Consider the following 13,347-nt stretch of genomic DNA (forward strand, 5'->3'; position numbering starts at 1 on the left):
TAAATTGGGCCTAATGTCATTGCCCTCTGCAGCATAAATACCATAATCCTTTTTGCCCTCTTTTTAAATCTTTTTAAATGGTTGAAGTATAGTTGTCCAAATTGTAAATCTCATAATGCATTCTGAAATCATGATGATTCTAATGACTTTTCTGGGACTACATTTCAGGAGACACATGGGAAGACCAGAACATGGAATATCAGAATACAAATACTGAGAGAGACGTAAGGTAATTTGTACTCTTATGAGGAAACCAAGTGCTTTGAGGGAATTCTAGCTCATCCTATAATTCTACAAATAAGCAAGAAAAACAAGCATGAGATGAATTATTCTTTTTACACCAAAATAAACTTTAATGTAAGGTAATTGTTTACTGTTTTAAAAAATTATTGACTTGTTGACAATGTCAAAAAACTTCATTTATGATAGCACTGGTTAAGCAGTCTTATAAAGTAATTGTTACATTGACTTTCAAAGAGCATACAGTATAGACATAACAGAAAACCCATACTTTCCCTGATTTTGATAATATAAGTCCAAAGCCTACTAATGAATGTAAAAGTATTAATGATCCAACCCTAAATTGTGCTTATATTTTTTTCTACAGAAGTCATATGGTAGGCTCTGGAAAACTTTGAAAAGGTACTCTGTGTAAAAACCTTCAGTGAGATTCCAAATCTTAGTCTTAAAGGAACATTTCTGCTAGTCAGTTCATGTGAAAGCAATATGTGTGGACAGATCTTCACATGTCACGTTTTCCTTAATAGGCCCATCTTATCTCACTCTGCAAACAAACCATATGAGAATGAGGAGTGTGGAAGAAAGCTATATGAATGTAAAGAGAAGAGAAAATCCTCCATTTCTGTCACAAGTGTTCCATGCCACGTGTCAGAGCACACCGTAAATGGACCTAATGGAGGTCTGACATTTGGAAGAGAGTTCAGTTGTTCCAAGTGTTTTCAAAAATATCAACCATCTCATACTGGAGAGCAGCCACCTGGATGTAAGCAATGTGGAGGCACTATTACTATTTCAAATAACCTTCAAATGCATGTACAAACTCCTACTGGAGAGATCACTTACAGATGTAAACAATGTGGGAAAGCCTTCACTCATTCATATTCTCTTCAAATACATAAACAAACTCATATAAGAGATAAGTGCTATGAATGTAAAGAATGTGGTAAAGCCTTCAGTAAATTCTCCTACTTTCAAATACATAAACGAACTCACACTGGAGAGAAGCCCTATGAATGTAAACAGTGTGGTAAAGTCTGCACATGTTCCTCTGAACTTCAAGTACATGAACGAATTCATACAGGAGAGAAGCTGTATGAATGTAAGCAGTGTGGTAAAGCCTTCACTCGGGCTTTTCACTTTTACTCACATGAAAGAACTCATACTGGAGAGAAGCCCTATGAATGTGAACACTGTGCAAAAGCCTTCTGTACATCCTCTTCTCTTCATATACATATACGGATTCATACAAGAGAGAAGCCCTATGAATGTAAGCAGTGTGGGAAAGCCTTTCTTTCTTACAGTACACTTTGGAAGCATGAACAGATTCACACTGGGAAGAAGCCCCATGAATGTAAAGAATGTGGTAAAGTCTTCACTTCTTTTTATGAACTTCAAGTACATATAAGAACTCATACAGGAGAGAAGCCATATAAATGTAAGCAGTGTGGCAAAGCCTTCATTCGGTCATCTTGCCTTCATTCACATGAAAAAACTCATACTGGAGAGAAGCCCTATAAATGTAAACAATGTGCAAAAGCCTTCTCTACATCCTCTAAACTTCAATTACATGAAAGAATTCATACTGGAGAGAGGCCCTATGAATGTGAACAATGTACAAAAGCCTTCATTTGTTCTTCTTCCCTTCGGATACATAAACGAACTCATACCGGAGAGAAGCCCTATGAATGTAAGGAGTGCAGCAAAGCCTTTAGCTCACCTGGTACCCTTCGCATACATAAAAGAACACACACTGGAGAGAAGCCCTATGAATGTAAACAATGTGGGAAAGCCTTCACTCGGTTATCTTACTGTCACTCACATGAACGAATTCATACTGGAGAGAAGCCCCATGAATGTAAAGAATGTGGTAAAGTCTTCACTTTTTCCTATGAACTTCAAGTACATAAAAGAACTCATACAGGAGAGAAGCCATATAAATGTAAGCAGTGTGGCAAAGCTTTCATTCGGTCATCTTGCCTTCATTCACATGAAAAAACTCATACTGGAGAGAAGCCCTATGAATGTAAACAATGTGCAAAATCCTTCACTACACCCTCTAAACTTCAAATGCATGAAAGAACTCATACTGGAGAGAGGCCCTATGAATGTGAACAATGTACAAAAGCCTTCACTTGTTCTTCTTCCCTTCGGACACATAAACGAACTCATACCGGAGAGAAGCCCTATGAATGTAAGCAGTGTGGCAAAGCCTTTAGCTCATCTGGTACCCTTCGAATACATGAAAGAACTCATACTGGAGAGAAGCCCTATGAATGTAAACAATGTGGGAAAGCCTTCGCTCGGTTATTTAACTGTCACTCACATGAACGAACTCATACTGGAGAGAGGCCCTATGGATGTAAACAGTGTGGTAAAGCCTTTTCTTCGTCTAGTAAACTTCACAAGCATGAGCAAATTCACACTGGGAAGAAACTCTATGAATGTAAACAATGTAGTGAAGTCTTCACTTGTTCCTCTGAACATCAAGTACATAAACAAACTCATATGGCAGAATGTAAACAGTGTGGAAAAACCTTCACTACGTCCTCCAAACTTCAAATACATGAAAGAACTCATACTGGAGAGAAGCCCTATGAGTGTAAACAATGTACAAAAGCCTTCACTTCTTCCTCTTCTCTTCAGCAACATAAACGAATTCATACCGGAGAGAGGCCCTATGAATGTAAGCAGTGTGGTAAAGCCTTTACCCAGTCCTCCATCCTTCACTCACACAAGAGAACTCATACCGGAGAGAAGCCCTATGGATGTAAACAATGTGGGAAAGCCTTCTCTCAGTCCTCTACCCTTCACGCCCATGTACAAACTCACACTGGAGAGAAGCCCTATGAATGCAAAGAATGTGGCAAATCCTTCACTGCCTTCTCTTCCCTTCGAAAACATAAACAAATTCATACAGGAAGGAAGCCTTACGAATGTAAGCAATGTGGGAAAGCCTTTAGTTCAACTGGTACACTTCAAGCTCATGAAAGAAATCATACTGGGGAGAAGCCCTATGAATGCAAAGAATGTGGAAAAGCCTTCACTGCCTTATGTTACCTTCGAAAACATAAACAAATTCACACTGCAAATAAGCCCTATAAATGTAAGCAATGTGGCAAAGCCTTTATTTCATCTACTAAACTTCACAGACATGAAAGAACTCATACTAGGGAGAAGCCCTTTGAATGCAAAGAATGTGGAAAAGCCTTCTCTGCATTTTCTTACCTTCAAAAACATAAGCAAACTCATACTGGAGAGAAACCCTATGAATGTAAGGAGTGTGGCAAAGCCTTTAGTTTATCTAGTACCCTTCACAGACATGAAAGAACTCATACTGGGGAGAAGCCCTATGAATGTAAACAGTGTGGCAAAGCCTTCAGTGCATCTGGTACGCTTCGCATACATGAAAGAACTCATACTGGGGAGAAGCCCTATGAGTGCCAAGAATGTGGAAAAGCCTTCACTGCCTTCTCTTACCTTCAAACACATAAACGCTCTCATACTGGAGAGAAGCCCTATGGATGTACAAAATGTGATAAAGTCTTCACTAGTTTGTTTAACCTTCAAATACATGAACGCTCTCATACTGGAGAGAAGCCCTATGAATGTAAGCAATGTGGCAAAGCCTTTAGCTCATCTGGTACCCTTCGCACACATGAAAGAACTCATACTGGGGAGAAGCCCTATGAGTGCAAAGAATGTGGAAAAGCCTTCACTGCCTTCTCTTACCTTCATAAACATAAGCAAACTCATACTGGAGAGAAACCCTATGGATGTACAAAATGTGGTAAAGCCTTTACTAGGTTGTTTAACCTTCAAATACATAAACGATCTCATACTGGAGAGAAGCCATATGAGTGTACACAATGTGGTAAAGCCTTTACTACTTTGTCTAGTCTTCAAATACATAAACGATCTCATACTGGAGAGAAGCCCTATAAATGTAAGAAGTGTGGCAAAGCCTTCACTTGGTTGTCTAACCTTCACTCACATGAAAGAACTCATGCTAGAGAGAAGCCCTATGAATGTAAGCAGTGTGGGAAAGCCTTCACTCAGTCCTCTATTCTTCAGGCACATGAACAAATTCATATGGGAGGGAAGCCCTATGACTCTAAGCAGTGAAACAAAGCCTTCACTAAGTACATTGAATTTTGTACACATGAATTCATGGTAGAGATAATCCGTACAAATGTAAACAATGTTGAAAAGCCTTCACTACTTTAACTACCCTTCAAATACTTAATCAAAATCATACTGGAGAAAATCGTGATCCATGTGTACACTGTGGGAAAGCCTTTTGTTCATCCAGTTAACTTTGCTCACATGAACCAACTCATAGGAAAGAAGTCTTATGAATGTAAACACTGCGTGAAAGACTTTGCTTCACCCGTTGAACTTTACTCCCATGAAAAAACTCATACTGGAAAGAATGTTTACATGGGTATGTAAACATTGTGGTAAAAGCTTTAGATGTTCTGTTTATCTTCATGTGCCTGAGCAGACTCACACTGGAGAGAATCTATGAATGTAAATAATGTGTTAAAACCATCATGGTGGGGTTGTGGCTCGGTGGTAGAGCATTTGCCTGGCGTGTGTGAGGCACTGGGTTTGAGTCTCCTCACCACCTATAAATAAATGAATAAAATGAAGGTTCATCAGCATCTAAAAAATTTTTAAAAAGAAAAGAAAAATCTTCATGTTTTTCCCCCTTTTCCTTCAAATACATGAACAATCTCAATGGAGAAAGGCCCCATGAGAATAAATGGTGTTGTAAAGCCTTCAGTGGTTTGAATTATCTTCAAATACATGACAAAACTCATGCTGGGGAAAACCTTGTGAATGTAGACAATGTGGGAAAGCCTTCACTTATTACAGTGGGCTTTAGACATAAAAATATACTGGAGAAGAGCTCTGTGAATGTAATGATGTGGTAAAGCATTTACTAGTTGTGTATATCTTCATGTACATGAATGAACTTATTGGAGAGAGACCTCCAATAAGTACTTTTACCTCATGTAAACAATGTGGTACAACTCTTGCTCATTCTAATTCAGTTTGAAAACTCATACCAGAGAGAGACTATATGAAAAAAGTCTGGAAAAACAAATCAGGATTGTCACTCTCTTTCAACGGTATAAACACACTCATGCTGTAGAGAAAACATGTAAATGGAAGCAATGTAAAAAATGTTTCCTTATTCTTTTTTTTTTCTATATATATATATGTTTGTTTTAGTTATAGTTGGACACAATGTCTTTATGTTATTTACTTATTTTTATGTGGTGCTAAGATAGAACGCAGGGCGTCACATGTTCTAGGTGAGTGCTCTACTGTTGAGCCATAACTCCTGCCCTCCTTTATTATCAGCTTCAAATTATAAACAGATTCATACTGGATAGAAGCCTAATGAGAGTCAACAATGTGAAAAAGCCTTCAATTAATCTTGCTATTTTCAAATATAAGAACGAACATTATATATAAAAAGCAAATCCTTTATTTGTTGCAGTGACATTCAAAAAACATGAAATAACTTGTATTGGAACAAAGCTATATTAATGTAAACAATCAGAACAAACATATATTAATGTAAACACCTTTGGTGCAGTTCCTCTAATAATCGTTAAAGAAATGGTAATGTAGCAATGCTATTTGAATGCAAAAATTCTGGTAAATGACCAATTTTCCTCGTCATCTTCAAGTAGAGGATTCACACTACAAAAACTCTGAACATTATCGAAGTGGTAAATCATTTTTTCCTGTTGCTTTTAAAGCCATTTTACTCATAGTGGAAGTGAAACCCTCTAAATGTGTGATATTTACTTCTTATACATGGAAGGTAGTGGAGCAAAGGAATGTGTGAAAATGTCCAATTTATGGTTCCTTTGAAGAACATAAAACTGTTGCACAGGTTGAGAAACTCTGAACCAGAAATATGATAGAGCCTTCACACTTTCCAGTTTGATTTATGTTTCAGATTTCCATTTCACTCACAAAAATACCAGAGAAAATTCAACTTAATAGAGGGAAGATTTATTTTGGCTCATAGTCATATAACATTCAGTCTATCATCGACTGAACACCTTGCTTTAGGCCTGAGGTGCGACAGAACATAATATGTGATGGCGTAGTAGAGAAGGACTTCTTACCTCATGGCAACTGGGAAGGAGAGAGAGAGAGAGAGAATGAATTAAGTACATCACTAGTTGCCTAATAAGTTTTTATTGTGCAGACTGTAGTTGTGGCCTTTCTATTTTCAGTGCTTCTGCTTCACTTGATAGTGTAGTGTGCACTTGTGATAGGGTTCACATCATTTGTGCCTAATGTTCCAGGTACTGATTTTGAAAGGAAGATGAAGCAATGGTGCTAGCTTCTGATAAAGCATGGGAGAGGCTCTTCTGAGGGCAAAATCCCTAGTCAGTGTGTGGTATTTTTTTTAGCAAACTGTTTAACAGCATTCCAAAGGTCTTATGAGAAGGATTGATGGCCTTAGACAAAAATCACTTTGCATTTTGTACAAAGCTTAATAGCAATGAATCACATTTCCTGAAGATTGAGATGGTGACTTCCATTGTAGGTTATTGGGCAGCAAAACTCTTTCACCTAACCACACAAAACATGAGCACTACTGGGGATAAGGGGAATATATTACCTGTTCAATCTGAAAGTTTGCATGAATACCCTAAAGTTTTCAGAAGCAATTTTTGTAGAGAGAAGAGTAGTTATGTGTAGTGTGCAGTTTTAAAAACTTAATAATAACAAATGACTTGGCTTAACAAGACCCTTGAATGCTACTTGCTATGCCAGTATCTCAACAATTATGCTGATCCATTGGTATCAAGGTACAGGATGGTTCTTCCCCACCACTCTTTGTTGTTTGTAAGTGTCAAAAATTAATGTGAAGTGTGGACATAGAAGAATAAAGAGCAATCCCGTGCACCACTGGCCAAACTTTCTGTGTCAAGGAGAAGGTGAAGAGATGGAAGGCAAAAGGTAAGAGGGGACAGCCATGGAAAATGGAAGGAGATGGGGAGAGAGCTAACAGACCATACCCTTCCCTGGCTTAAGGGTCAGAACAATGGACTGGAGTCTTTAAAGATTTGGTCTTATGTGTCAGCATCAGATGTCTCTGTTCTTATTTTCAGTGAATCCAATTTCCTAAGGATAAGTGAGAACAATCTTAAACTGTCCAGACCCTTTTCCCTTAAATATTTTTGCAAATCTTCTTTTACATGTTCCCAATCAGGAACCATTAAATTCCCTGAGTACAAAAAACAAGGAGATGCAGTTTTAATAGCAAGCATAAAAACAGAAGCTGTTTTTCTATTAATTATAATTCCTTGCTCCTTAAGCAAAGTCATAATTGCTTGTTGCATTTGACTTCTTGAGATTTTTGATCCCATGGTACCTCTCCCCTTCACTTAACTTTGCCAATAAGGGGACTCTCTGCTGCCCACCCAGGGATGCCACCTGTCAGACCTGCTGACAATCTATAATTGCTGATACAGCAGAGATGCTTAAGAAAGACACACGCACACACACGAATTCAGTAGAGAATGAGCATCGTCTTTATTTTTTTCTCTCCTTATTTTATACAGCATTGTTAATTAAAACAAGGGAAAAGAAAAAACATCCTTTCCTCAGCTAAATCCTTACAAGCATGATATACATTCTCAGGAAAACTTTAAGGTTACAGTGTCCATATTTCTTATCAATTAACTTGTGGTTAGTTATTCCCAGGCAAACACACACACACAGACACACAGACACACACACACACACACACACACACACACATATATATATATATATATATATATATATATATATATATATATATATATATATATAAATTTTACACTTGGCAGAACGTTCTTTTCTCTGGTCTTCTTAAGACAGCAACAAGGACACAGTTCAAAGAGTTCATACTTTCTCACAGAACTCCTTGTTTTGCTAAGCATAGCAAAACTTAACTGTTTGTGTACATGAGCTCACAGCAGATGTTATGTATGTTAAGACAACAATAAACAAGAGAGTAACATTTTCTGTGAACAATTTGCACAAAAGCAATTTAATGTTATCTACTCTTCTTTCTCCTTCTCTTCTTCCTCCTTCTCTTCTTCCTCTTTCTCCTCTTTCCCTTCTGAGTCAACTCCCCCAGGTTTACACTACAGGAATGACAGCTATCAGATTCTAGCAAGGCTGGGTAGGAAATTGATTTCTAAAAACTCAGAGCTTGTGCTTCGGGTTAAGCATTGTGTCAATACCATTGTTTCTCCAAGCAAATAAAGATGAATATAGGTACAGACTTACTAAGACAAAATGAGGGAGATGAGGTTGTGGCTCCATGGTAGAACTTGCCTAGCATATGAGGCCCTGAATTCCATTCTCGGCACCACATAGAAAAGAATAACTAAGATAAATATTCTGTGTCCATCTACAACTAAATATATATAATATATAGAAAAACATGGACAAGATGTCAAGGAAAATTTCCTTAAGCAGACATAATTTTTAAAATATATTTTTATGTACATCCAAATAGATGCCTTTTCCATTTTTTAGTGATTCAGTCCACTTTCCCACCCATAGATACATACTGTATAAATGGAAATTTCCCTTATAGACATCATTTTTTAAACCAAAGTATGTTAAAATATGCTGAAACTAGTACTTTTTGAAATCACATTTGTATAGGTCATTAGTTTTCCAAGCCCCCCCCCTCCTGCCTTTGGGAATTAAATTCAAGGAAACTTGGCCACTGAGCCAAATCTCCTGTCCTGTTTTTTATTTTATTTAGACACAGGTTTTCACTGAGTTGCTTAGCACCTTGCTTAGGCTGAGGCTGGTTTTGAACCCATGATCCTCCTGCCTCAGCCTCATGAGCCTCCAGGATTTCAAGCATGGGGCTCCACGCCCAGCTATATTTTCTTTTGTTGAACTGTGTTAAGCAATGAGGCCCATTTGGCCTGCCACACAGTAGACCAATCCCTGGAAGGTGACTAATATAAATGAGAGAGAACTCATTCAAGCAGAGTTCAGATGTGAGGAGATAGGAGTAGCCTTAACTCTGCCTCTGAAGGATGGGGAAGTTGTGATCATTTGTGTTTTGTTATCCTGTCCTTTTATAGGAGTGTGTTTAACAAATGGCATCATTAGCATGAGGTGGGGGGAGCTTTTGAATCTCTGGTGTCAAAATTTCACCACTAGACACATATACAATCTCAAGTGAAGAACTTTTTACTTTTAGTTTGAGATGGACAAGCTAACAAGGAGTGCTTTTCTAAGCCATGACCCTTTACTTCTGCCTGAAGATATTCTGTGGTAACCAGGCAGAATAAAGCTTGGCAGGGGCTGGGGATGTGGCTCAAGAGGTAGCGCGCTCGCCTGGCATGCGTGCAGCCCGGGTTCAATCCTCAGCACCACATACAAAGATGTTGTGTCCGCCGATAAAAATAAATATTAAAAAATCTCTCTCTTCTCCCCCCCCCTCTCTTTAAAAAGAAAAAAAAAAGCTTGGCATATCTGCCTTCATTTTGCTTCTTTATCCTTTGTTACTATAAGTGTTGGGTCAGATACTTGCTCACTCCTTTCACTGTTCCTTTGCATGCTAATCATTTAAAGAGTATTCACCTAAAACCTATCTATATAAGTTTTTATCAGCCCCAGATTTACCTAATCTCTCTTTCCTCTCAAGATAGGCAAAATTGGGGTATTCCATTTCAGACCCCTGGAGAGGCATTTAGAGATTTGTCATACAGCTTCCAAGAATGATGTGAGGCAGGCAGATCACCCACAGTGGGACTGCTTTCCTAAGCAGGAGCTGTCCTCTCAGGGGGACTGAATTGCCTCTTCCAGGATCACAGATCTGGTACACAAGCATCCTGAGCACAAAATCTAGAGGCAGTCTCCTTACAGAAGCAGGACTGAGAGATGATCTGTGATTCCTTAACCATGGAGACCTCTCAGCCATGCCCCTGTCCTTCCTCCACACCTGAAGCTCATGTCAGCAACTGGAGGACAGAGCTGAGATGCTGGTTTCCTTTTGAATTCCCATTGTGACCATTTTTATTAGTTGTATTTCCTGCTCAGCACAATTACATTTTCTGTTTGGTTTTGGTGGTGAGTGGCCAGATATGATTAGTTGGTATCCTGAGAATGAGGCATTTGACTCCCATGACATAAGTTCATGAAAACAACTTAGTCAACTACTGCCATTGTGACCTGTAGGTCAGAGGTATTGTGTATAGCAAAGTCAATGAGATTATACACTCAGCCTGATGACTTCTGGAACAGGCAATAATAACATTGGTAAGAATAAAGATTTATTCTGTTTTCCCTCAGTTTCAACTCCATTTATAAAATCATGGTGAGTACCATGGTATTCACTGAGTACTTTGTATGCCTGGACTCAACATGGGTACTTATAAGATTGCCTTCTAGACAGATACTGATTCCTTTTATACTGTGTTGTTCCTAAAAAGAAGTTTGTAGTGTAGCAGAAATAGAATAAGAAAGAGGTCAACAGTGTTAGTAGAGTACACAGTCACCAGGGGTTTGAGAAGGGGGGCTCTGGTGGAATAGGAAAAGTAGCAAATTATTAGCTATTTTATTAATTTGGAAAGGGGAATTTGGAGCTTTTTAGAAACTCCAACCAGAGACATACTCTTAACTCAGAGTTTTGTATATTGTCCTAGGGTTCAGGATCTCTTTTTTATTAGGTGAGCAGTCCAGTTGAGAAGTGGATCCTTCAGACGACTAGCATTACAATGGAGGGTTTATCTTTTAATGCTCTGGCGATTTACAATAAAGGCAGTTTCTCAAAACAGAATTCTTTAATTTGTAGCCTCCAAAAATGTATGAAGGGGCCCTCTAAATCCCCAAGAAGGTGTGTGTGTGTGTGTGTGTGTGTGTGTGTGTGTGTGTGTAGGAGTAGTCTTCTCAACTTGGCCAGAATTTTTTTAAAGAGATGATATTTTATTTGTTTAGTGTTTTATTAGCCCCCCCAAAATGCACCTCATTGATTTGGAGGCATTGTTTTCTCCATTGTATTCTTCAGATTTAGAACTTTTTTAGGTTAAAACATCTCCAATCTTGTCACTATAATTATATTTGATCTTTAGTAGGACAATTTTTTTTCTCTTGAAATGCACAGGTTCACAGTGGAGAAGTCTTAGAATTCTTGCATTCATGCATTCATATAGATGTGTGTGCATGTATACATATATATGAATATATATTTATTTGTGTGCATATGTGTGTATAAGTTTCCCGTATTCCTAGATGTTACATACCTGAGACCTGCTGCTGTGCAAAGTCCAGTTTGTCCATTCTGACATTGAGCTCAAACCAACTTCTGAGCATAATCTGAATTTTGAAATATTCATGTAAATTCAGAATTCACAAAACGATTTGTAACTGAGATCTGAGAGACACTCTTGGGGCACATCAATATGTAATTAGAAATCAGTGAATTTAGGGACTTCCCGGGTTTCCCATGCCTGGTTATTTGAGCTAATAGCAATTCACAAATCAGACAGAACCAACCTGCTAGTGATTCAGTGCTCAAGCAAGGAGTTTTACACAAAGAACAATACTTAACTGTATAGGAACACTATTTAACTGTATAGGTACACTGTTTAAGTTTATAGGGAGTCCTTGGTGGTTAATTAGGGTTTGGAATTAAGGTAGTCTGGTTTGAATTTTGGCTTTCTAATGTAGAAATGAGAACACAGCCTAGTAGACACAAAAGCTGGTAATCTCCACAGGATATTGTATTATCTGCCCCCATGGCCTCCCCCTGTAGGGAAGCCTCCAAGATGGAAGATTCCAGGGTTCACTTAAACATAAGCTGACTTTGGAACTGAAAGAAAGCCTTGTGTCTACATGGAAGCATAGGTTGCCACCTGGATGGTGGGTGGGGAAGCAATGACAGTCATGCCACATCTTCTTCCTATAAGGCTGAGTTCAGGAGGCTGCTCCTGTGAAAAAGAGGGAGAGACCTTGTGGAGACCATCTCAGGACACTGATTCTGGGCAACAGAAGCACCTGTTTTCCATGTTCTCATCTCCATAGTGGCTCAAATGATTTGCTTTTTTTACATGATTTTGTGAGATTGTGTTTCAGTTTGACAGAACTTTCCTTGAGAAGATGCAGCCTTGAGACAGGCCCAGCCTTGGAAGAAGAATGCAGGTGGCATTTCCTCCTAGGCCTCATCTGGTGAGACAGGAGCATTGATGGAGGGTGGAAATGACCACTCCCTTCCCTGGACCACTGAGGATTAGGATGTGCACATGCCTTCCTGAGATATCTTCTGAAAGAACGAACAAGGCTTGTCAGAGAAAATGCCCGTTTATTGAGGAACAGCTCTGCATATTTATAGAGCTAGGGGTGGTTTGATAGTTATGACAGTTTAACAGATTGACAGTTGGCATGGGGTGCTTCCTGATTGGTGGGTAAGGATCATGTGAGTCAGCAGGGCTCAGCATTGGATGGCTGTTCTGGGGGGGGGAGTTAGTCTTTGGAGCCTGGGTAACTTCCAACATTTCCCCCTCTTTGTTATTAAATGAGAGTGGGCGTCGACTCATTCTGGCTGTTTCCTGCTGATTTGGGGTGGTGTGGGAGGATCAGAGAGGAGGGAAGTAAGGAACCCCCACAGGAGGGCAGGGAAGACCGGTATAACTTCAGGAATTAGATCAAGGAAGGTTCCTAGCCACTACAGATCCATGATGATGTCAGTTCATTCAGCATAGGTCTTGACTGGAGCTATCATCAGTAGCCAGGAGTTGGTAATTCCTGAGGAGAAGCTGGTTAAATGCTTGATTAGAAATTTTACCCACCTGAGTCTGAATGAACTTTATGATAAAGGGAAGGAACAGGCACAAGGAGTTTTTATAGCCCAAATCTAAAGGGGTATCTGGGTCTGCAAGCTGCCTTGTTGGCATAAGGGGGGTTAAATGAGTGGAGGCTTGAGCGTAAACAGGTGATAAAGAACCAGACAGAGGGTTTGAGAAGCCAGGTCATTCTGCAGCTAACTTTGCTTGGCATGCCCTGCAGACCAGCCTATCCTGAACCTAACACCCTCAATTCCACTCTTCATTCCTAGTCCAA

General features: G+C 39.1%; 1 protein-coding gene across 9 annotated transcripts in view; it reads left to right on the forward strand.

Moving 5' to 3' along the window:
* LOC110597285 (uncharacterized) overlaps window positions 1-7,176 on the forward strand; it is a 29,585-nt gene extending 22,409 nt beyond the window's left edge. For all 9 annotated transcript variants that reach the window (XM_078052963.1, XM_021721355.3, XM_078052987.1 and 6 more), the window contains 2 exons: window positions 169-229; window positions 768-7,176. In XM_078052963.1, the coding sequence (XP_077909089.1) occupies window positions 169-229; window positions 768-4,362 (3,656 nt within the window). In that variant the 3' untranslated portion in view covers window positions 4,363-7,176. The remainder of the gene's footprint in view (window positions 1-168; window positions 230-767) is intronic.
* The last annotated feature ends 6,171 nt before the right edge of the window (window positions 7,177-13,347 follow it).

This window comes from Ictidomys tridecemlineatus, chromosome 1, assembly GCF_052094955.1.
Source record: "Ictidomys tridecemlineatus isolate mIctTri1 chromosome 1, mIctTri1.hap1, whole genome shotgun sequence".
NCBI classification, from domain to species: Eukaryota; Metazoa; Chordata; class Mammalia; order Rodentia; family Sciuridae; genus Ictidomys; species Ictidomys tridecemlineatus.